The 22,683-nt window shown below is 47.4% G+C and overlaps 1 protein-coding gene across 4 annotated transcripts; it reads left to right on the top strand.

Annotated features, from left to right (window-relative positions):
- The first annotated feature begins 1,633 nt into the window (after positions 1-1,633).
- On the top strand, positions 1,634-21,727 carry KHDC4 (KH domain containing 4, pre-mRNA splicing factor). 4 transcript variants are annotated; one of them, XR_014519728.1, is made up of 14 exons: positions 1,634-1,792; positions 2,484-2,724; positions 4,725-4,853; positions 5,783-5,862; positions 6,381-6,433; positions 7,365-7,531; positions 8,577-8,788; positions 9,269-9,329; positions 10,176-10,233; positions 11,510-11,760; positions 13,494-13,652; positions 16,013-16,097; positions 18,147-18,232; positions 20,155-21,727. XR_014519728.1 is itself a non-coding variant. In XM_083477561.1 (14 exons), the coding sequence occupies exons 1-14, from the start codon at positions 1,746-1,748 to the stop codon at positions 20,352-20,354; spliced, it is 1,857 nt and encodes a 618-aa protein (XP_083333687.1). In that variant the 5' UTR covers positions 1,640-1,745; the 3' UTR covers positions 20,355-21,727. The 4 variants fall into 4 exon arrangements, 2 of the variants coding, with proteins under 2 accessions (XP_083333687.1, XP_083333688.1); XM_083477561.1 differs by having other exon boundaries at positions 1,640-1,792; positions 15,985-16,097; XR_014519729.1 differs by having other exon boundaries at positions 1,662-1,792; positions 20,164-20,209.
- Positions 21,728-22,683: the final 956 nt, after the last annotated feature.

Raw genomic sequence — 22,683 nt, 5'->3', positions numbered from 1 at the left:
TCTTCAGAGAGTAGCTGGAAGTGGGGAGGCAGAAAAAGGTCCTCCTTTCCTTCCACTCTGCAGTTTTAATCTGAAATCTTAGGCGCAGTACTGCGCCCAGTGCTCAGAAACTGCTTGCCCTAATGAAATTCCCCCATTGCAAAATGCGCCTAGAACAATGGGAGTTTTGAATGCTGGCTGCGATGTACGTTTAGGCTGAAAGAAGATGACTGGGTCAAGGTCAAACAGTGAGCTTCATGAGGGTAAATGGAGATGGTTGTTTCAAGGGGAAAAAATGGGCATGTATAAGGAGAATTCCCCAGATGCCAAGCGGTTGGAAACTGTTCACGGGATCTGGGGGGATGGCTTCTGCTAGGTGACTGTGAAGGAAGATCAGCTGGAATCGCCCTGCTTTGTTTCAGCCTGCAATATTGCCCACTGTATACTGTTACCGGAAGTGGTTTATGACAGCCCGGCAAAGTAGACCAGTACCAATATTATAGGTTAAATAAGGCCTCCTCTCCCTCAATTGTCACCTAGGGGCGGGCAGACTGCCTCCGTGGAGATGGGAAGCAGGGCTCACCCCATCAGCTCTACTGAAAAATCATCTCCATCAGGCACTTACTATCCTGCAAATGTGACAGCTGATCATTATAAGAACAGCTGTTTAAGAATTGGTGCCTATCTTTTAATCTTTTTAATATTTTAATGTTTCAATATTTTAATGTTGTTTTTAAGTTGTAATCATTTAACTTGTTTTTATTATTGCTTGTAAGCCGCTCTGAGCCCGGCCTTGGCTGGGGAGGGCGGGGTATAAATAAAAATGATTATTATTATTTTATTTTTCCCTCTTCCCTCCCTGTCCCTTTCTGCTTGTGTGTCTTCTTCTTCTTCTTCGCCTGTAGGCAGGGATTGTCTTGTTTTAATTGATTGTACGTATGGCACTTTCTCATCCTTTTCGACTGAAGTAAAAGACACTGATGTCTTTGTGGTCCCAATCCAGCGCTCAGTTACATGCGGAAGCCTTATGCTCTATTGGCTGGCATGCAGACACTTACGTTGAATGTTTGCTAACACCCACCCACTCACCCCAAATCATAGTGAGCAATAAAACACTCTGATTAGAAACAGCATAAACCCTGAATAATGACTGGCAATAATTAGCTGCCTCACATCTCTTGGAGCTCACGGTAGGAAAGGTCAAAAGGAGACATTTCCACCGGAATTCCCTTCTTACGAATTAACTTCTATAGACAATTCCCACTTCCGTAATTTATTAACTGCGTTTTCGTTTCAATGGATTTTGGGTTTATGTATCTATTGTTTAAGAGTTTTCGTTTCTTTTAAATATATATTATCGTTTAGAAATGTCTGCAAATAAATAAAACGATAAATACAAAAACAACATCATAAAACAGTAAGCAAATAAATGAAACACTAAATATTAAATAAGCAAAAAAAACACCACAGTAAACAAATACTGTAAATGAAATAATAAAATAGCAAGAATATAATCAAAATATTAACTCAATAAGCTCTACATGTATACGGCCGGAACCTGAGAACACGTGCGCCCCTCTATATTTTTACTATCGCTATGGTGCCAGGCATTCTCTCTCCCGAGCAACCTTTCACCGTCGCTACGACAACGAGCGGAAGTGACGTTTTCGGCGGCAGCGGCGGCGGAGCGGAAGTGACGCGAGGGAGGGGAAGTTTCTCAGCAGAGCGCAGAAGGCGGCGGCGGCCTGGAGAGGGTCGTCTGAGCCATGTCAACGGGGAGCTCGGGGCAGCGAGAGCATGGGGCCTCTGGAGGGTGAGGAGGCCGCGGCTGCGAGGCCGGGCGAGAGGGGAGGCCGGGAAGGGAAAGTTGAGGGAGAGGGGGAGGGAGAGGCCTGGCGGAGGAGGAGGAGGAGCCCATTTATGGGTTTCGCCCGTGCCGGGGTCCCCTTGAGGCCCTCCAGACGTCGCTGGACTACCAACCCCCGCCAGCCCCCAGCCAGCATGGTCGCGGGGATGGGAGTTGTGGTCCAGCAACACCTCGTGGGCCGCAGGTCCCCCACCCCAGGCTTATGAGATCAGAGAGGCTGTAAATCTACCTTAAACAAATACAGTGGTACCTCGGGTTACGCTTCAGCTTACAGACTCCGCCAACCCAGAAATAGTACCTCGGGTTAAGAACTTTACCTCAGGATGAGAACAAAAATCGTGTGGTGGCAGCACAGCAGCAGTGGGAGGCCCCATTAGCTAAAGTGGTGCTTTAGTTTAAGAACAGTTTCAGGTTAAGAACAGACCTCTGGAACGAATTAAGTACTTAACCTCAGATACCACTGTATTGTCTTATCTTCTAAGGCTGCTGTTGCCGGGATTATTGAGAGGGCACACGCAGCTGTGTTTTTGAGCCGTGGAGATGTGTTACAAGTGCTAAGCCTTATGGAGTGAGGAGATCAAGATCAGGCACCAGCCCCAGAGGGAATCTGAAGGTTTAATTTGATTTTTTCCCCCAGGCGACGCAGCAAATGGGACCAGCCTGGCCCGTCTCCGGCTCTCTTCCTCCTTCCTGCAACCACTCCTGTGGCTGGCCGGCCTGTCCAGGGCAGCGGAGATAGTGCATCTGGGATGTCAGGGTCTGAGGGCTCAGCGGCCCCGCTGGGAGCTCTGGATGCAGCCGCTGCCGTGGCAGCCAAAATCAATGCCATGTTAATGGCCAAAGGGAAGCTGAAACCAACGGCAAATTCAACGGACAAGGTCAGTGGCTGGCAGGGTGAAGGCATCAGATTTCAAAAGTAAGAAGCCATTTAACTTTCATGACGGTTGAGAAAAGAAAGCTGTATACACACCATATATTTAAAGCACACCTCCATAATCCTGGGAATTGTAGGTTGTTATGGGTGCTGCGCTTTGTAGCTATGTGAAGGTTAAATTTAAGTTCCCAGGATTCTTTGCAGGGAGCCATGTGCTCTGATGTGTACACAGCTGAAGTCTCAAATTTAGGATTTGGACTTGTTCACTCATGCTATTAACTATTTGCCCATTGTTTCCTGACTTCTGGCCAAATGTGTATTGGGGCATATCAAACCCATTGAAATTAATTGCAGTGGGTCAACATGGTTGGCTATAACCCCTTGTGTTAGCTATCAGTGAGCTGTAATGAAGGTTTGTTCTGCAATCACCATGCCCTTTTTTCATTTGTCCGCTTACCCTTTAATATGTATTGTGGTCAAAGTGGTTTGCCTTAAGAACAAAACAAAATAGCAATTGTGAGATAGGCAGATCTGTAGCAACATATCACAAGCCACAAACAATGATATGAATGCAGTTCAAAATGAGTACATAACAAAATGAGCAGTACTGAAAGTAGACAGTGTTGACATGAAACTGATCAAAAATTAATTCACCAAGCCCAGCATTGCCATCAGATTTGTCCAGGCACCTACCAGGGTCCACATTCCCTAAGAAGTCCCCAACACCTCTCTTAGGCCCTATTAAGATAAGTATTTCTAAAAACTTTGTTTTACTGGTGCTGCAGCTGTGGTCTTGAATTTGCCCTACCAAAACTCCAGAATTTCAGTCATTCTGGACTCTGTATATATTGCAGTGGGAGGTGGCTGTTGCCACAGACAAATACCAGGGGCTATATTCTATCACCCCCCCATGAGACAACACCTGAGGCTATGGGCGGTCAGCCCAAGATAGCTAAGCTCTGGTGAAAGTTATATGGATTAAATTAAAAGGGGGTGTCTGGGACAAGATGGCACTTTGCTATGAGTCTCCTTGAGCCTAGATTTAGCCCTGCAAAGGGACAATGAATATACAGTCATACCTCGGGTTACAAATGCTGTGAGTTGCGCATTTTCGGGTTGCGGACCGCGCCGAACCAGGAAGTACTGGAACGGGTTACTTCCGGGTTTCGGCGCTTGCACATGTGCAGAATCACACAATGGCATCATGCACAAAAGTGCTGAATTGCGTCACGCCCGTGCACAGACGCGGCGCTGTGGGTTGCGAACATGCCTCCCGCACGGATCACGTTTGCAACCCGAGGTACGCCTGTACACAATGTATGAACTGCACTGCAAAATTAAGACTACAAAGGGTGAATGAGCCAGCCAGGTTTGTTTTAACTCTGTCATCCTTCCAAAGAAAATAATTTGGTTTCCCCTTCTTGTCGGTAGTGAGCATTTTGGAGCAATCTGGACTGGTTGCATGAAATCTATCCCTTGGTTCAATCGCATCTGCTTTCAAAACAAGTTGGCGAGGGTGGGGTAGGGATTTTAACGTACCAGTGACTTCCCCTTTTCTCTGGCTTAATAAGCGAGACTCTACTTGCTTAGCTTGTGACAGGGTTGGGGTCAAATGCAACCCTTCAGTTACAGCCATGAAACATCGCTAGTTATTTCTTATCATAAGAAGACTTTCCACCCTATCTGGGAATAGGTGATTATCATTGTATAAGATGTTGTATTAGTGAAAGAAATGAATGTCTGTAACTGAAAATGCAAAAAGAAAAGAAAAAACAAACCAAACAAATGCAACTCTTCAGGCTTCTCTGTAGGCCCTTGGGACTCTCCCCAGGCCACACCTCTTGCCAGCCCTGCTTCACACCCTCATGGAGTGTTTCTGTCTGGCTTGAATGTACCCTTGGAACTCTCATCATGCCTCCTCCTTGCCCAGATGGAGAGGGGCAGGTGAGTGTGCAAAGGGTGGGGCTTATGTGTCTTGATGCCCATTGTCTGATCTGTTAACAGCTTCAGGCTCCTGGAAAAGGACCGGCTGCGAGCAAAAGCAAAGATGATCTTGTCGTCGCAGAAGTGGAGATAAACGACGTGCCTCTCACGTGCCGAAACCTCCTGACGAGAGGGCAGACGCAGGATGAGGTCTGTGCTGCTTGTGGCTAATTGGTCCTATGGGTTTCCAGGTGGCTCTGGGGTACTTTCCAGCTGATATGCCTGGTGCTCCTGTTGAACCCCTGTCCGACCTCTGGAACAACTGGGTGTCGATAGCTGTTAAACGATTCTTGGGGGAGGGAGCAATTAGTCCAGCTATTGGTCCATCTAGCTCAGCATTGTCAAGGCTGACTTGCAGCAGCTTTTCAGGGTTTCAGATGGGAGTTCTCTTCCAGCCTTATTTGATGCCGGGGGCTGAACTTGGGACCTTCTGCATGCAAGCAGACGCCTTGCCACTTTGCTTTGGTTCATTAAATATTGGCAGTCCTAGCTAAATGGAAGCTCCAGAATCAGTGTACGTCTTAGGTCCTCGTTGCACCATACATTTAAAGGAGCATTATACCAGTTTGAACAATCATGATTCTTTCCCCCCCCCAATAATAATAATAATAATAATAATAATAATAATAATAATAATAATAATAATAATAGAACTGTAGTTTGTTAAAGATGGTGAGATCTATTGGGAGATAACTATTCAGCTCACAAAACTACCGTTCCCAAAGTAGTTTAGCATTTGCTCCCTCTTTCCAGGGAACTCTAGAATTTCTTTCTCCGTACTGGAAATAGGAGGTCTTCCAACAGCTCTCCGTATCCTTATGTCATGACACATAACACAGTATCTTTATGTTGTGCAGATGGGGCCTGCTTAACAGTAGCTGAGGACAAGTAGGTGGTGTATGAATGGGTAAAGGAAGGCTATTGCCTACAGGCCTGACTTGTGAGCTTCCCCTTGAGGCTTTCCAAGGGCTGCTGTAGGAAATTGGGGCTGTTGGACTACATGAGCCTTTTTCCTGATTCAGCAGGGATTTTACTGCATTTCCCAATCTGAGCAATGCTTTGTCCCTTTGCATCTGCAGATAAGTAGGCTGAGCGGAGCCGCAGTCTCAACTCGGGGGAGGTACATGACTGCAGAAGAGAAAGCAAAAGTTGGCCCTGGGTTTGTATCTTCTTCAATTTCCTCCTCTGGTTCTCTCCAGGATTAAAAAATCTGTAGAAGAATGAGTTCTTATGGATTAGATATTGGACCTGAATGAGCAGACCAGCTACGTTTGTGCATTTTTCTAATTTTGTAAGCTATGTGACTTGGCTGCTCACTTGATCGAGATGTGCAAAGTTAAAACTGCACAAGTCAAATGTTACTGGATGGAGGAAGCAACAAGCAATCCTCTGCTCTTCCACCGATACCATTCTTCAGTTTGCAAAACCAGGAGGACTCCCCCCCCCCCAAACAGCTACCTTCCTACAAATCCTTTTTAATGGGAGCAAACACACACAGTTCCCCATGTCAAGGACAGAGAGCCCTCACCATTAGAGTGCCCCCAAGTGCAGCATTTTATCCCCTATGGGGCTGACTACAGTTTATTCACAGAGTCCCAGAGACATTGACTGCCTCCAGTGGAGACCTTTGTTTCAGTTTAAAATATATAAAAAAATATTAAAACTTGTGTTTTGCAGAGATCGTCCATTGTACTTGCACGTCCAGGGGCAAACGCGAGAACTGGTGGATAGTAAGTAAGCTCTGATTCAACACCCTGGGCAGAGAATGGCTGTGTCTGTGCTGTATCTATAAAGCACATTATTTCCGTCTAAAGAATTCTGGGCACTGTAGCTTGTTAAGGGTTGCTGTGAATTGCAACTGAGGGATAAACCACAGTGCAACCCTTTTAAGGGGAAGAATGCATTTAAAATGCGCTTTTAAGGTATAGTGTGTACACAGCTGAGGTTAGTTAGTTCACTTGACTAAGGCACCGTTAGCCTAACAGGCACAGAGTTGTTATTAAATATGAAGTTGTGTTGTTGCTTAATTTTTTCGCTGGGCAGCCATCTGTTAAGGGTTGCTGTGGTTGCTTCCAACATTATAATCCTTGCATTAAGGAAGGGGTTGGACTATGACCATCAAGGCCTTTCCCAGCTCTATAACTGCATGATTGGAGTATAGGCAGCTGCCTTATGCTTGGGTCAGACCACTAGCCCATGCAGCTCAATATTGTCTACCCTGACTGGCAGCAGCTCTCCAAGCTTTCAGACAGAGAGTCTCTCCCAGCCATGTCTGGAGATGCTGGTGGATTGAACCTTGGTGCTTCTGCTTGCAAAATAGATGCTCTGCCACCAGGCTGCAGACCTTCCCCTCAAAGAGCATGTCCTTGGGAACATAAGGAGTTGTCTTATGCTGGGTCAGGCCCACTGGTCCATGTAGCTCAGTACCATCTACACTGTCTGGCAGCAGCTCTCCAGGGCTTCATGCAGAGTGTCCTAATCTTCTAATGCAGCAACAGCACCTACATCAAAACAATTCAAATCCAACACAGATAACTCTTCTATATCCTTAATGAATAATGATTGTGAAATTGCCCTAAATGTTTTCTTCTTCTTCTGTAGTAACCACAATGTCCCTTCTTTTCATAGGGCTAAAGTCGTTTATTTCTTTTTGCCTTACAGGAGCAGTAAACCGAATCAAGGAAATCATTACAAACGGCGTTGTGAAAGCTGCCACTGGATCCAGCCCAACTTTCAACGGAGCTACAGTTACCGTCTACCACCAACCTGCCCCCATCACTCAGCTGCCTCCGGCTGTTGGCCAGAAGCCCTCCTTCCAGTCTGGAGGAGTACGTATTGGCCAAGTCCTTGTGTCTTTACCCTTGCATCAGTGTTAGAAACTGAGATATGAAAGCTAGGAGCTAAATGGCACCTTAAACCTAGGCTATGGGTGCAACAGCGGAATGTCTAGGCATGCTTTTTTAGTAACAGGAATACAAAGCTGAAAATGCATGAACTGCAGCTAAAATCTTATGTTCGTTTTTCACACTGTCTATTCCTCATACAAAGACTGCAAAAAAACAAACACATGCTTCCCCTGCCCGCCCCCCTAAGAGGGCCTCTTCTCCAGTCTTCAGAGAGTGGCCGGAAGTGGGAAGGCAGAAAAGGGTCTTCCTTTCCTTCCACTGTGCAGTTTTAATCTGAAATCTTAGGCTCAGTACTGCACCCAGAGCTCAGAAACTGTTCACGCTAATTAAATTCTCTGTCACAAAACACACCTAGAACAATGAGAGTTTTGAACACTGCCTTGCATTTTGCTTTACACTTGTTTGCCTGTTGAACTGTCCATGTCTGCTTATTCCCTTACCTAGAGGATTAAGAAGGCAGAGCCTGTACAGCTGGGCTCTGTCGATACCATCCTCTTAGAGAAACACGATGGAGAGAGGGGTTCAGCTTGCAGAAAGAGTGGAGACCTCACTGTGCCATCGGACAAACATGTAGCCAGTGTGGTGCCTGCCAGGTGATGTTGGACTACAGTTCCCATCGGCCTCAGGGTGGTCAAGGATGATGGGAGTTGTAGTCCAGCAACATTTTGACAGCACCACACTGGCTACCCCTGTCTATACACACCTTATACCGAGTCAGATCACTGGTCCATCTAGCTCTGTGTTGCTTACCCTGATTGGGAATGGCTCTCTAGGGTGTCAGACAAGGTTGTCTCCCAGCCCTATGCTGAGATGCCAGGGACTGAACCCGGGACCTTCTGCATGCAAAGCAAACGCTCTGCTACTGAGCTATGACCCTAGCAGGGGACCTCTAATCCATTCCCACCCCTTCCTGATTCTGGTGTCAAATGCAACACCTAAGGGTGTCTCTCTCTGTGTGTGTGTACAGATGCACTATGTCCAGGACAAATTGTTTGTTGGCTTGGAACACGCTGTACCTACCTTCAACGTAAAGGAGAAAGTCGAAGGCCCAGGCTGCTCCTACTTGCAACATATCCAGATTGAGACCGGCGCCAAGGTGTTCCTCCGGGGGAAGGGCTCTGGGTGCATCGAACCTGCCTCTGGCCGAGAAGCCTTTGAGCCGATGTACATTTACATCAGGTAGGGAGCTGGGAGCCTGTTGGGCTTTGTCGCCGGGAAGGAATCGGCTTTTTGTGTGCCACCCCAAGTGTAAAGTTGCAGTGTCAAGCTTGCTGAGCTGGCTTAGTTTAATTACGAAGCCTTTCTGATCAGCTGAATGTGGGATGGGCAGCAAGCAGGTTGGGATTTACTAGTGGCTCCCTGGGTGACTTGAAGCAGGTGAGCAAGGACACCTGACTCCTAACATTGGAATAGCAGGGTCGGAAGTGAGCCCCGGGGGACATCTAGTCCAGTGTTTCCCAATTCCCATCATCCCTGACCACTGATCCAGGTCGCTAGGGATGATGGGAGTTGTAGTCCAAAAACAGCTGGAGACCCAAGTTTGGGAAGCGCTGATCTAGTCCCACCCCCTGCTATGTAGGAACCTTTTGACCATCTTTGTGGATGTCTGGAGTCTGACAGGAACGTGTGTGTCAGTGTGTTGTATTTCCTCTCCTCCAGCCATCCAAAACCAGAAGGCCTTGCAGCTGCCAAAAAGCTTTGTGAGAACCTGTTACAAACAGTAAGTAGGCCCTTTTTACCGTTGCACTCTCTCGCCAAAGTCACGTGAAGTGCCCATCTCTTTCTGCACTTTATATACAGCTTTCCTGGCAGTGGTGGCTGGGGCCTGATGGGAATCTGAGTCCAGCATCCTTTGGTTGTGGCAGCCCCTGATGTCCCAGCAGCGTGTTGACCCTCCTAGTGAGAAGGATTATTGTTGGGAACAAAGCAGCATGTCTTCCATTTTTTGCTAATTTGAAACCCTCCCAAACTGGCCAGCTGTCATAAAATCATAGAATTTAGAGTTGGAAGGGACCACGAAAGCCAACCTGGTCCAGCTCTCTGCAACTTGGGGCTCGAAGCCACGACCCTGAGATTAAGTGTCTCATGATCTACCAACTGAGCTGTCCCAGCTGTCGTTACGGTGCAGTTGCTTAGCTTAGTAAAACATCTCATACTTGGGAATCAGAGCTGATGGTTGAAGCTGACTATTTGTGATTGTGCTGTTGTTTTAATGCAGTCTCCCCCAACCTGATGCCCTCCAAACATTTTGGACTGCTGCTCCCATCATCCCCTGCCTATTGGCCCTGCTTGCTAGGGGTTGGTGGGAGTTGTAGTACTACAGCAGCATCTGGAGAACCACGGGTTCCCCATGCCCGATACTGAAGAAGCCCCTCCCCTGCCCCCAGACTGACTCCCACTTGTAGCATTGGGCAGTAGAACCAATCCAGACAGGAGGAGCTTAACAGTTTGCATACAACTAGGCTCACCTAACCAGGGCTATACGGTCTCCCACTAGAGCAGTCGGTTTGCATAAGTGTCCTTTATTGAAACCGAAGCAATCTGATCCTGCTTTATCTCTTCCAAGGTTCATGCTGAATACTCGCGATTTGTGAACCAGATAACCACGGCAGTCCCCATAACAGGTATGTATTGACAGCGTGCAACACTTAGTTCGGTGGTGGAGTGAGGATGAAAGATGGAAACCGGAGACTTTGGGGTTAAATTTGCCATTATGAAAGCCCACAGGTGGAGAAATGGCTCTCAGCCCTTTCCATTCCCTGCGGGGGGGGGGGGCTGCATCACAATGGTGGGTGACGCAGTTCTCTGTTGCCACCTGGTTGCTCCCTGTTGTGCTTGCAAGGACAGGGTGGGGAACCTCCGGCTGGGGCGGGGGATTATAGACCTGGAGATAGCTAGGCCTGGAGGGCCACACCTGTTTTTCTTGTGTTACCCAAGCCACACACCCTCTGCCCAGATCACACCTCTGCACGGGCCTTGCTTCATATACCCCTTGAGTGCTTTTGCCTGGCTGGAATGTGTCCTTGAAGTCTGGTAATGCCTCTTGTTTGCCCGAATGGAGGAGCGAGAGGGCTCTGTGTGTCTGCGTGTAGAAACTAGCCTGTTGTTGTTGTTTAACAACCCTCCCTTCACTCTTAAGGTCTCGGAGCAGGTTACAACAATTAAAATACAATATTAAAGACAGTTTGAACAGTTTACTGTGTAAAATTTGGATTCATTGCTCCACCTGCTTTTCTTTCTGTCCCCGCCCACATCCCCACCAGCATGTTAATTTTAAATTAAATTAAATTTAATTTATTATTTATACCCCACCCATCTGGCTGGGTTTCCCCAGACACTCTGGGTGGCTTCTAACAGAACACTAAAATACAATAACCTATTAAACATTAAAAGCTTCCCTAAATAGGGCCGCCTTCAGATGTCTTCTAAAAGTTTGGTAGTTGTTTTTCTCTTTGACATTTGGTGGGAGGACATTCCACAGGGCAGGTGCCACTACCGAGAAGGCCCTCTGTCTGGTTCCCTGTAACTTGGCTTCTCGCAGCGAGGGAACCGCCAGAAGGACCTCGGCGCAGGACCTCAGTGTCCAGGCAGATGTTAATTTGGAACATCTTCCTATTTCGTATCAGACAGTCACCATCACCTTTCAGCATCCGTTGAAGGCTTTCCTTTTTCAGCAGGCCTTCTAAGAGATATTTTTATTTGTGCCCCAGGTCACACTCTGTATTGGTTTTGAAACTTTTTATGTGTGTGTGTTTATGTAAGAATTTCAACTCTTTTTATATATGCAGTGGTTTTCTATATTTTTACTGTTTTGTGAAATTGCCTTGACATGCTTCAATAGGAAGTAATTCATGTATAAAAGAAATAATAATTACTTTCTTCCTCTCCCCACCCCCATAGGGTTTGCGCAGCCCGCAGCTTTAACGACTGTCCCTCCTCAGCCACCGTATTACCCTCCCAGCGGCTTTCAGGCAGGCTACCCTGTGGTTCCGCCCCCTCAGCAGCCGGTACAGCCTCCTTATGGGGTGCCAGGCATTGTGCCTCCTGCGGTTCCGTTGGCGCCGGGAGTGTTAGCACTACCCACTGGAGTCCCACCTGTGCCCACCCAGTACCCGATTACGCAAGTGCAGTCTCCCGCTAGCACTGGCCAGGTAAGGCAGGGAACGTTGCCTGATGACTGGTGAGGGGGCACCCAGTAGTGTCTAGGGCACCCAGTAGTGTCCTTGAATCCCCAGAGATTGTTGGACTGCTACTCCCATCATCTCTGACCGCTGGTGAAGCCGGCTGGGGATGATAGGATTTGTAGTCCAGCGACACCTGGAGACGCAAGGTTGAAGAACACTGCTGTAGGGGTGGCTGTTGTTATTTTTTAGACTGTTTCATAGACGCTTTAAATTGCTTTTCAGAAGTTTTTCAACTTTTTTAAAAAAAGTTTTAATTGTAGTCTGCTTTATGGGTGAGCTTGCCACCCTCTCGTCCTTTAGGAGGTGGCTTCTAAGCAGTTTACAAGCGGTAAATAAAAAAAGTTTTTTAACCACACATAAATGAGACATACAAGAAAACAACTTCATCAGAATAAACATTGGCAATTAAAATGCACAATGAAACGAGCCCATTAAAGCAGCACAGTGTTAAAAATGGCAATTAAAGCAGGAGATCAAAGGTATGCAGGTGTGCCTTCAGGAGCTGGCAGAATCCTAACACAGCTTGGTGGTAGTGGCGGTGCTTTTGTATTTTAGCAGGGGAGGGGAGATTTGATAACATTAACCTGTGGAGTATATCTCTTGGAGTCTGAATGAGAAGTTACCAGATTTCACATCTTTTTCTCTCTTTTTAAAAATCAAGGTCATGCTTAGACTCTTAATCTCAGGTTCATAGGTTTGAGCTCCGCATCGGGCAGAAAGTCGCTGCATTGCAGAGGGTTGGACTAGATGGCCCTTGTGGTCCCTTCCAAATCTGTGATTCTGTGATGTGTTGCAGGCGTCATGCATTACTCCATTCAGGGGTGGGGGACTCACCTGCTGTGGGTGGGGGTAGGACAAGCTGCCCATTCATGGTAAGCCATGGTGAGCCAGTAAATCTGGGTTCTTGTTTACGTGAGAAGTGCACACAGCATCAGGGAGAGCATTCGGTTTTGCAGGGTGTGGGCCTTCCATTGCTCCAATTACAGGGGAAAGGTAGTGAGGAGGCTCGTAAGGAATCCAAATGTTCTCATTGGTCTCTAAAAACATGAGCTTGAGGCCCAGCACAAAAATCCCTGCCCTTCTAATTTGAGCACTGATTGGTGGAGAGAGAGAAGGAGGCATGTAGCTAAAAAGAGAGCCTGGCTTGGGAGCCTTAGCAAGGGCAGATCTGACTAAATAGAGCAGTGCAGAGCTGAGGCCCGACTTGCCTTTCACAGCCACAAATGTAGCCCCATGGAAGCAAATTTAGTTAGTGGTTGGTTGTGGGAAGGGGGCGCTGAATTGTGACCCCCTGTAAACACTAGCTAAAGGTGCCCATCACAATTGGATGAGACATTGTTTTCATATATTGTGTTGTTTTACCTTTTTGTTTGTTGTTTTGGAGTTTAGTGGATATAGAAAGAACAAAACACAGACAATACAAGTACAATAAATACATGTTACTGTTTCAGTTGTTGGTGCTTAAGAAGTTGCTTTTCTAATGGGCGATTTTATTGTCTCAAATTGCTCCCGCGTTTCACAGGAAGCGATTTCTAAATGCAGTGAGATTGTGTGAATGTTTCTAAGACACATTTTCATTTTGTTGTTACTTGTCTTTTTTAACTGCCCTGGTGTTTGCCTGCAAAGGGGAGCAAAGGTGGGCTACAAATGTGATCAGTATCGAAATAACCCCTCCCTTCTTTTGCCTGCATGGTTTGTAGACGCCGCTGGGCGCCCCTTTCCTCCCGGCCGCCCCCGTGAAGACGACCTTGCCGGCCACCACACAGCCGCCAGGTCAGCCCCAACCCCAGCCGGGCCAGAAAAGGCGTTTCACCGAAGAGCTGCCGGATGAGCGGGAATCTGGGCTGCTGGGATACCAGGTGGAGTGACTCCCTGCCATTTTACTGCCTCCCCTGCCCCTCTTTCCTTTGGTCACAGAGCTGGTTGCACACCTGGATTTTGAGGTTTTCCCCACAAGCCTCTACGGGTCAGATACGGTAGAAGCTAGTGTTCCTCAACTGCCCTGCCGTCAGGTGGGCCCTGCAGGGTCAGGGCCAACAATCTGCCAGTTGCTGGAAGCCGCAGGCTGGGAGAGATGCTCTTTTGCTCATCTCCTGCTTCTGCATTCCCGACCGCAGCATCTGAGAACGGGGTGCTGAACTAGATGGGCCGCTGACCTGATTCATCAGGCTCGTCTCAAGTTCCCCAACACCTTGGCCAAAGAAGGTGTTGCGTTCTTTGGGGTAGGCAGTAATCCCTAGGCAGGCTTTGCGTTCCCAAGTGAGGTGTCCAGCAGATGTTGCTGGACTACAACGCCCATCGTCACTGGCCGTGCTGGCTGAGGCAGATAGGAGCTGTAGTCCCAACATCACATGGACCCTTTTCCAGGAGTCCCAAGCAATTGCTGGGCGAGGTGGTTTGCCAGCCAAGAGGTAGGACCCTGATTTCTCATGGTTGTTACAGAAAGGAACCTTGTGACACTTTAAAGCGGTGGTGACAGAACACACAGATTCCTGATATTGTTGGACTCTTAACTCCCAGAAGCCACGGCTAGTAGTCAGGGCTCATGAGAGTTGAAGTCCAGCACTGTCTAGAATGCCACAGGTTCCCCACCCTGCAGTAGAAGCAGAGAAAGTATTCATCACAGCCCTTTCCTGATCTCGTACCTGTCTGAGCTCTGACCAGGAAGCTTGGAATCCATACCACATGAATTCCTTAGCAGTTTGACCCCATTGTTTACATTTTTTTTGCAACACCTGGTCCCCTATCCCAGTGACCTTCGAAATATATTTTGCCTTGCTACCTGCACCATTGAGGGACCCCACTAGCTGTCCCAGTTTGCATCTTACTCTCTGCTGGGTTTTGAGGCTTTGTGGTGGTGATCGAGGACTGAGTGTTTTTTCCTTCCAATTTCAAACTTTATAATAGTTTCCTCTTTGTTTGCGTTCCATCTCTAAACTAGGCTTGTAAGTAAGTCAACACAAGTGACTAGCCTGTCTGCCCACATGTGGGAGGGGCCATAATTGAAATAGAAAGGCGCATTCATTTGAATTGAGAAGGTCCCAGGTTAATAATAATAAAAATATAAATTTTATTATTTATACACCACCCATCTGACTGGGTTGTGCCAGCCACTTTGTGGCATCTCCAGTTAAAAAGTCACGTTAGGAGTTGATGGGAGAAGAACTTTCTCTGTCTGAGATCATGGAGATCTGCCAGTCAGAGCGGGCTGTGCTGGCTCGATGGTTTGGCCTAGTCTAAGGAACCTTCCTTTGTTCTCATAATAAAAGGCAGTGGCTAAGATATAAAGAGCCACTGAAAATTAGTGCTGAGTTTACATTGAGCAAAAATACTGAGCAAAGAAGAATGTTCATAGAAGATCTAGATTTAAACTAAAGTGAATGGTTAGTTAACAGAAACAGATGCAGATGATGATGCTGTATTTCATTTCAAGAGTTGGAACGGAAGGGCCTGTTGGTTTTAGCAGGCACCTTCCTCTGTTCTGACCTGGTGTAGGGCAACTTCCTCGTTCCATACTTAGGTGAGTCATTTGTGACATTTGGACAGCTCGAAAGGAGGAGAAGAAAAGGGAACCAGCTCTGTTTTCTTAACTTCCCTGGCAGCTGTTCTTACTTGCCACAGGTGGCACAGGCTGCTACAGTCTCAGTTATGAGGCTGGTCTGAAAAAGCTGTTGAGTCTTAACAGCCCTTTAAAACAAAAAACTGATCCCTGTTACCTTTTCCTTTGGAAGAGAAGTAAATATTCCACACACCTGAGTTCAAATCCTGGACTGGCACAGAACCTGAGCTATGTGTTGAGAAATCCCCCCGTTCAAACCTCACCTTGGCTGTGAATGACATCGGCCTCCTTAGCGATCTGCTCAGCCTCAGCCTTCCCATCTGCAATATGGAAACAACAAAGCCTGGCCTACCTTTCAAGGGCTCTTGAAAGGATTGCACAGAGTATCTTAAGCCATGATACGCTATGCTCATGCTCCCAGGTGGTTTGGGCATTGTTGTGCAGCAAGCTTTCCAGTTTACCATGTGCAAAATGCACAGCGTTTTAAGAGGCCTAGAAAAAAACGGAAGCATGGCCTGTAATGGTGTGTAGAGAGCAAAGAGACTGGGCCTGCTGCAAGTTTTCATTAAGGAGCTGATAGCTTGTGTCATAGTTTTAGATTTGCTAATGCCGCTGTGTTTTTCTGCTCATAGCATGGACCCATTCATATGACTAATTTAGGTACAGGCTTCTCCAGTCAGACCGAGATGGATGGAACGGGTTCGAAGCCAGCAAGTTCCTCAGGAAAGGAGAGAGAGAGGGACAGGTAGGTTGTGGCCGTGGCGCCCAGCTTTGCTCTGGTGCAGTTCTGAGTGGGAACTGCAATGAAATGTGTTTCAGTGTGGAAGTGCTCCTCAGGCCCTATCATTAGGGGAAGTGAGGTTGCTGAGTTTTGGGTTATTGTAAAAAGACGGAGGGACGCGGGTGGCGCTGTGGGTTAAACCACAGAGTCTAGGGCTTGCCGATTGGAAGGTCGGCGGTTCGATTCCCCGTGACGGGGTGAGCTCCCGTTGCTTGGTCCCTGCTCCTGCCAACCTAGCACTTCAAAAGCATGTCAAAGTGCAAGTAGATAAATAGGTACCGCTCCAGCGGGAAGGTAAACGGCGTTTCTGTGTGCTGCTCTGGTTCACCAGAAGCGGCTTAGTCATGCTGGCCGCATGACCCAGAAGCTGCTGGGGCTGATGGGAGCTGAAGTCCCAACGATATTTCCAAAATGGGGGGGGGGGGTAAATAGATGTTGAAGGGACGTGGGTGGCGCTGTGGGTTAAACCACAGAGCCTAGGACTTGCCGATCAGAAGGTCGGCAGTTCAAATCCCCGCGATGGGGTGAGCTCCCGTTGCTCGGTCCCTGCTCCTGCCAACCTAGCAATTCGAAAGCATGTCAGAGTGCAAGTAGATAAATAGGTACCGCTCTGGCGGCAAGGCAAACGGCATTGCTGTGCGCTGCTCTGGTTCGCCAGAAGCGACTTAGTCATGCTGGCCACATGACCCGGAAGCTGTACGCCGGCTCCCTCGGCCAATAAAGCGAGATAAGCACCTCAACCCCAGAGTCGGCCATGACTGGACCTAATGGTCAGGGGTCCCTTTACCTTTACTAAAAAGAAGGGGGGAAATTGTAGACCATGTTGTTAAATTTATTACCCACCCTTCAACAGCAGCTTACTACAAAATTTAAAAACAGGACATATTCCACATGACAGTACTAAGCTAGATGGGATCAATGGGCCAACTTGTTATAAGGCAGCTTCCTACAGGTTTTATCCAGCTAAGAGTAGACCCATTGAAATGAATGGACCCGGGTTAGTCACAGCCCTTCATTTCAGCAGGCCTCGCTAACTATGGGAGAAGATGGTTTTTTTAAGCAACCTGGTCCCAAGCCAGTGAGTCCCAATAGGGAAGAGTTCTTCTTGCGCTCAGGACCTGCATCCAGGCTTCCCAGAGCCTTCAGGTTGGCTGCTGTGAGAACATGAAGCTGGACTAGATGGGCATTTGGCCTGATCCAGCAGCCAGGCTCTTCTTATGTTCTTAAACCGTTTATTTATTCCACAGGATTTATATATTGCTTAATCCTCAAAACCTCTTAGCGGTTTGCAAACCAATACACATTAAGAATACAGTGGTACCTTGGTAGTTGAATGCCTTAGTTGTCGAACAAATTGGCTCCTGAATGTCACAAACCCAGGAAGTCAGTGTTCTGGTTTGCGAACATTTTTTGGAAGCCAAATGTCCAACACAGCTTACGCGGCTTCTGACTGTGTGCAGGAAGCTCCTGCAGCCAATCGGAAGCTGCGCCTTGGTTTTTGAACTGTTTTGGGAGAGCCAAGGTACGGCTGTACTGATAAAATAGTATGAAAACAAATTGAGCCACAGAATTTCAAAATAAAAATTTAATCTGCAGTCTTAATACACTTTAGTTTTGGAAATATGCATTTGGACATCTCTTGAGATACCGTGGACAAATTTTCATGATGATGGAGGAGCAGGTTTCTGTCAACGTTTGTATACAGCTGGACACCCTTTGGAAGGAAGATGGCGGGCTGAACCTTTCAAAACTACACTGATACTAACCACTGATTTAACAACTGCCCTGAGAATCTGCACTTAGAATCCCCTTGCAGGGCCAGGTGCGATACCGCTGGGTATAAAATAGAAATTCCATATTAAAATGTGGCTAAGTTTGCCCATGCAAAACAGTTTTCAGCAGGGGCCAAAAATAATATAAGGAAGGCACCTGCCTAATATAAATATTTAGGGCTTTAAAACCAGGATTTTTAATGGGTTGAATAAGCTTGAAATGCTCTTTGTTTCCGAACAGGCAGCTGATGCCTCCACCGGCTTTACCAGTGACCGGGATGAAGGTGGAGCCAGACGACCGGAACGGGTCCTTAGTGGGCGGCAATGGTGAGCGTGGGCGGCCGGGAGCCGTGACTTGTATTTGCATTCCATCAGCCGTCCTAGCTAACTCTAGGCTGTTCTTCCCAGTGTCACCTCCAGGTGCTAAACTCTTATGTGCACAACTTACTTTCAGTTCCCTGTCTTCTGAGTTCTGTTAGTAGCTAGGAAAACTAAAACTCAGAGTAAATCAAACCTTTATTCTTACACGAACTCCAAAGAGTAAAATTACAGAGTGGTAAAGCTAAGGGTACAATTTGTCTCTGAAAATGCACACACCCTTAAAGACCTGGAGTTCCCAGGAGTTCCGAGTGTGAATGTCCTTCCTGTTCCCATAATGCACAGCTCTGCAGGGAGAAGCTTCCGAATACCACCCGTCTCTCTCCCATGGATGCCATGTGAAGGCCCTTGGTATGAACACCGCCACATACGAAAGAGCAAGCATTTAAAACATGGCACCCGGGCTTGTGTAATCCGCAAAGGTGCCTGGGCAGGAGGGCAGGAAAGGGGTGAGAGCGGGCAGAAGAGGAGACCCCTGCTTTGCACACACAAAGGCCTCTAGTTCAATCTCCAGGTTAGACTAGGAAAAAGACTCCCTGTCTGAAATCCTGGAAGAGGCTCTGCCTAGGTTGATGATACTGAGCCAAATGGACCATTGTTCTGACTCAAGGGAGCTTCCTCTGTTCTTCTTTAAATCAGCCCTTTGTTTTGAACCAGGAGGACTGGAACCTTACTTTATTTTTAGGGGAGGGGCTGCGGTTCAGTGGTAGAGCTTTGCATGCAGAAGGTCCCAGGTTCAGTCCAAAAAGGCATCTCCAGGTAGGGCTGGGTGATGTCCCTTGCCTAGTTTCTATGTTCCTAAGAAGGACGAGGAAGCTGTAAGTCATCCCTCACCAACCTAGTTCCCTCCAAATGTTTTGGATGAAAGCTCCCATCAGCCCCAGCCAGCCAGATGTGAGTTTTACATCTGGAGGCACCAGACTGGTGACAGATGATGCAAGCCATCCATTTCCAGTTCTGATCAGGAGCATGGGCAGAACAATAGAACTTTTCCCCTTCTGCACTTGGATCTGCTGTTCTTGGAGCTAATGTTTTTCTTTGCTCAGACCCCGCAGGGAAAAGAACAGTGTCTCCTTCTCAGGGCTCAGGGCTGTTGCTTTGGTCTGATTTGTGTACCCAGCATCCTAGCCCTCCTTCCCAGTTACTGCTGCTTTCCCTCTTTTTCTCTCTCTTCCTTACATCCTCCTCCACCAAGCGATACATTATACTCCTTCCTCCTCAATACCCAGAAAAGCAAAATTCTGCATTTCAAGCAGGGAACCTTAGCTTTTCCTGTGATGCCAAGTGAAATTGACATATAGTCAGTTGATTTCCGCTCCTGTGCTTAGGTGCTCAGCGTGGCTTTTCTGCTGGTAGGACATCCAGCTTGAATTGGACACTTCTAGCCGGGAGACATAACATAACACTTCTCTCTCTCTCCCCCCCCCTTTCTTAAAAGTTTCCCTTTTTAAAAAAGATAGTTGGACACTTTCAACCAGCTCCTGTTTTTTTTTTAACATGTTGTTCTTTAACGGTGAACTTGCAAACCCTGTTGCCTCATTTTTGCTAACTTGACTTTTCTTTGTCTTTTTGTGTTTTTCTTTTTTTTCTCTCTCTCTCTTCTGTGTTCTCTTACATGGCTCTGACGGATCACACTTGTGCTGTTTGCCGGTCCCGTATCGCCTGACCTCCCACCCGGGTTGACCGTTGTTGGCTCTGTGACCTCAAAATGGTGTCCGACTAACTTTTTTTTTGGAAAAAAAAATACATTAATGCCTCTCATTTGAATTAACATGTTTTTGGGGGATATTTTTTACCTTTCTCTTTTATTTTTTCCTGGGGCGGGATGTCTCTCTCTTTTTTTTTTCTCTCTCTCTGTTCATCATCATTAGATCACCCAGCTAAGAAGATGAAAACCGGAGAAAAGGGATTCGGCCTGGTGGCTTATGCTGGCGACTCCTCGGATGAAGAAGAAGACCACGGGGTTCACAAAACCGCAAGTAGCTACTCGCAGACATGGAGCTTAGGATACCAGTACCCCTCGTCGCAGCAACGGGCAAAGCAACAGATGCCATTCTGGATGGCACCTTAGCTGCCGCAGCTGCAGTTGCCTCCGCCACCTTCCACCTGTTGTCTCTCTCAAGCAATAACACGTGTATATTATCAAAGAATCTCTGCAAAATGTACATCGGCCCTGACCTCTTTGCACAAGCTTCTGAGATGCAGTATGGCCCTTTCTGTGCCAGGGGCTCTGTTTTTGTGTTTTCGTTTTATTTCTTTAAAAAACAAACAGACAAAAAGAACTTGCTATTATATCTGCAGTGGACTCCTCCATCAAAGGCAATTTGAAAGCTGCAGGCTTAATGGAATACAACTGCAGATAAACAGTGTCAGCATTACACTCGCAGGGAATGTCTCCATTATCTCTCCCTTTCTCTCTTTTAATGCCCCCCCCCAGCTTATCATGCACCTGTTCTTGGCTTTGGAAAAGAAGCCAGCCAACCAGCGAAGTTCAATAACTTAAGCCTGCTGCTGTTCTGCTTGTATTTCTGTTTTATAACTGGATTTTACTTTTGTGTGTGTGTGTGTGTAATGCTTGGTCTTCTAAATAGGATTGGGGTGGGTGGGGGAAACCTTTGCCTGAAAAACCTGTTTCCTGAAAATCACCTTCTTTAAAATCTCTTTCTGTTGGTCTCTTTTTAAAAATAATAATCCGTAATGCAGTTTTCCAAAACAACTTCAGAATTATTTTGGCAAGCGGGTGGTTTGTTTTCTTCTTTGTCTCTCTAATTTCATTTGGCCAAGTCACATTTGTCAGGGAAGACAATGTATTACTTTTTCTCCCCTTGCTGTGGGGTGGGGGTGGTTTTAGTAGTAGGTGTTAAAATCTCGAACCGGTCCTCCTGAGGTAATTTTTCTTCACCCCGTTGTGCTTGGATCTTCAACCGGCCGGCGTGTCGTTACTTCTGCAGCAATGGCATCGTTGCAATCTCGTTCCGTTCCGAAAAACCACCTCCAACCAGACTTCTTTGCTTTGTGGCTGTCTTGCTGATAAGAGATGCATTGAGCTTGGGACATCTTTGGGTGCTGGTGACATGCAGCCACGGCCGAAGAGGAAAACACAAAACTTGTGGGATTGTTTTATAGCGACTCAAAACTGTAGCGGGCTCTTTCCTGGGCCTGTTAGGCTGCTATCAACCAAAACACTTGCAGTCAAGGGCAGAGACGGAGGGGGCACCACTGGACCTGAAATTTTGCTGTCTTGTGTTCAAAGGGCAAGTAAAAGTTTGAAGTATTGGAATAAGTGTTGGAGGTGTTTCCCCGCCCCACAGAAAATGATCTGGTGGAGCTTGCTTTCACTTTAAAAAAACAAACCAACAACCACACTATTCTCTGATTTTGTTTTTCTATATGTTGTAAATAAATTCAAACCATAATTTCATTATAAATGTACAAATAATTCTACTTGCTTCTCCAGATTCTTGTTTTTGTTTGGAAAGTCAGCCTTGGGTGTATGTGAGCAAAAAGCCAGCCCACACTATCAGCCCTGAAAAGGTATTTGTGGCTTAAGAAAGGACCATTTCTTTTTCATTGAGCATAAAGCCTTCAGTGGCTACTGACCAGGCTCCTCCGCTGTTGGAGGCAGTATGTCTCTTAATACCAGGTGATGGGAATCGCAGGTAGGGATAGCCCTGCTTGGGGGCTTCTCATTTAGGCATCTTATTGGCAAGTTGAGAGCACAGGATGTTGGTCTAGATCAGTGTTTCCCAACCGGTGTTCCGCGGCACACGAGTGTGCCGTGAGACATCGGCTGGTGTGCCGCGAGATGCCTGGAGGGAGGCGGGCGAGTCGGGCGGCGAGAGGCGGGGCGGCGGCGAGGAGAGGCCGCGCCTCCTGCTGCTGCCTGGCGCTCCTCCTCGCAGCCGGCAGCGCTGCCTGGGCGCCTCCGCGCGACTCTGCCTCGCTGGGTTTGGTCTCCCAGCAGAGACGGGTCACACGCGCCCCTCCCTCCCTCCCTCAGCCTGCGCGGAGGGAGAGCCAGAGAGAGGCATCGCTCCTGCGCTCCGAGGCGGATTGAGCGCAGCTGAGAGGAGCTGCCGAGGGAAAAAACTTTCACTTTTGTGCGTCCCTCCCGGCGTGACGCTGCGCGCTGACGTCACGGGGCGGGGCTTTAATGGTGGTGTGCCGCGAGATTTTTTTTCAGTAAACAGGTGTGCCGTTGCCCAAAAACGTTTGGGAAACACTGGTCTAGATCAGGGGTTAGCAACCTTGTTTCAGCCGTGGGCCAATCTACCGTCCCTCAGACCATGTGGTGGGCCGGATTATATATTTTGGGGGGGGGGGGGGATGAACGAATTCCTATACCCCACAAATAACCCAGAGATGCATTTTAAATAAAAGCACACATTCTACTCATGTAA

This window comes from Podarcis liolepis (assembly GCF_965112155.1).
Source record: "Podarcis liolepis genome assembly, chromosome: 15".
Lineage (NCBI taxonomy): Eukaryota > Metazoa > Chordata > Lepidosauria > Squamata > Lacertidae > Podarcis > Podarcis liolepis.
The sequence above is the reverse complement of the archived record's forward strand: the minus strand, read 5'-3'. Positions and strand labels throughout refer to the sequence as shown.

Bases quoted from the DNA above. Each gene is read 5' to 3' on its own strand.
- KHDC4 (XM_083477561.1), top strand. From the start codon at position 1,746: ATGTCAACGGGGAGCTCGGGGCAGCGAGAGCATGGGGCCTCTGGAGG. The intron at 7,532-8,576 runs GTACGTATTGGC...GTGTGTGTACAG, and splicing joins CCTCCTTCCAGTCTGGAGGA to ATGCACTATGTCCAGGACAA. The intron at 11,761-13,493 runs GTAAGGCAGGGA...CATGGTTTGTAG, and splicing joins CTCCCGCTAGCACTGGCCAG to ACGCCGCTGGGCGCCCCTTT.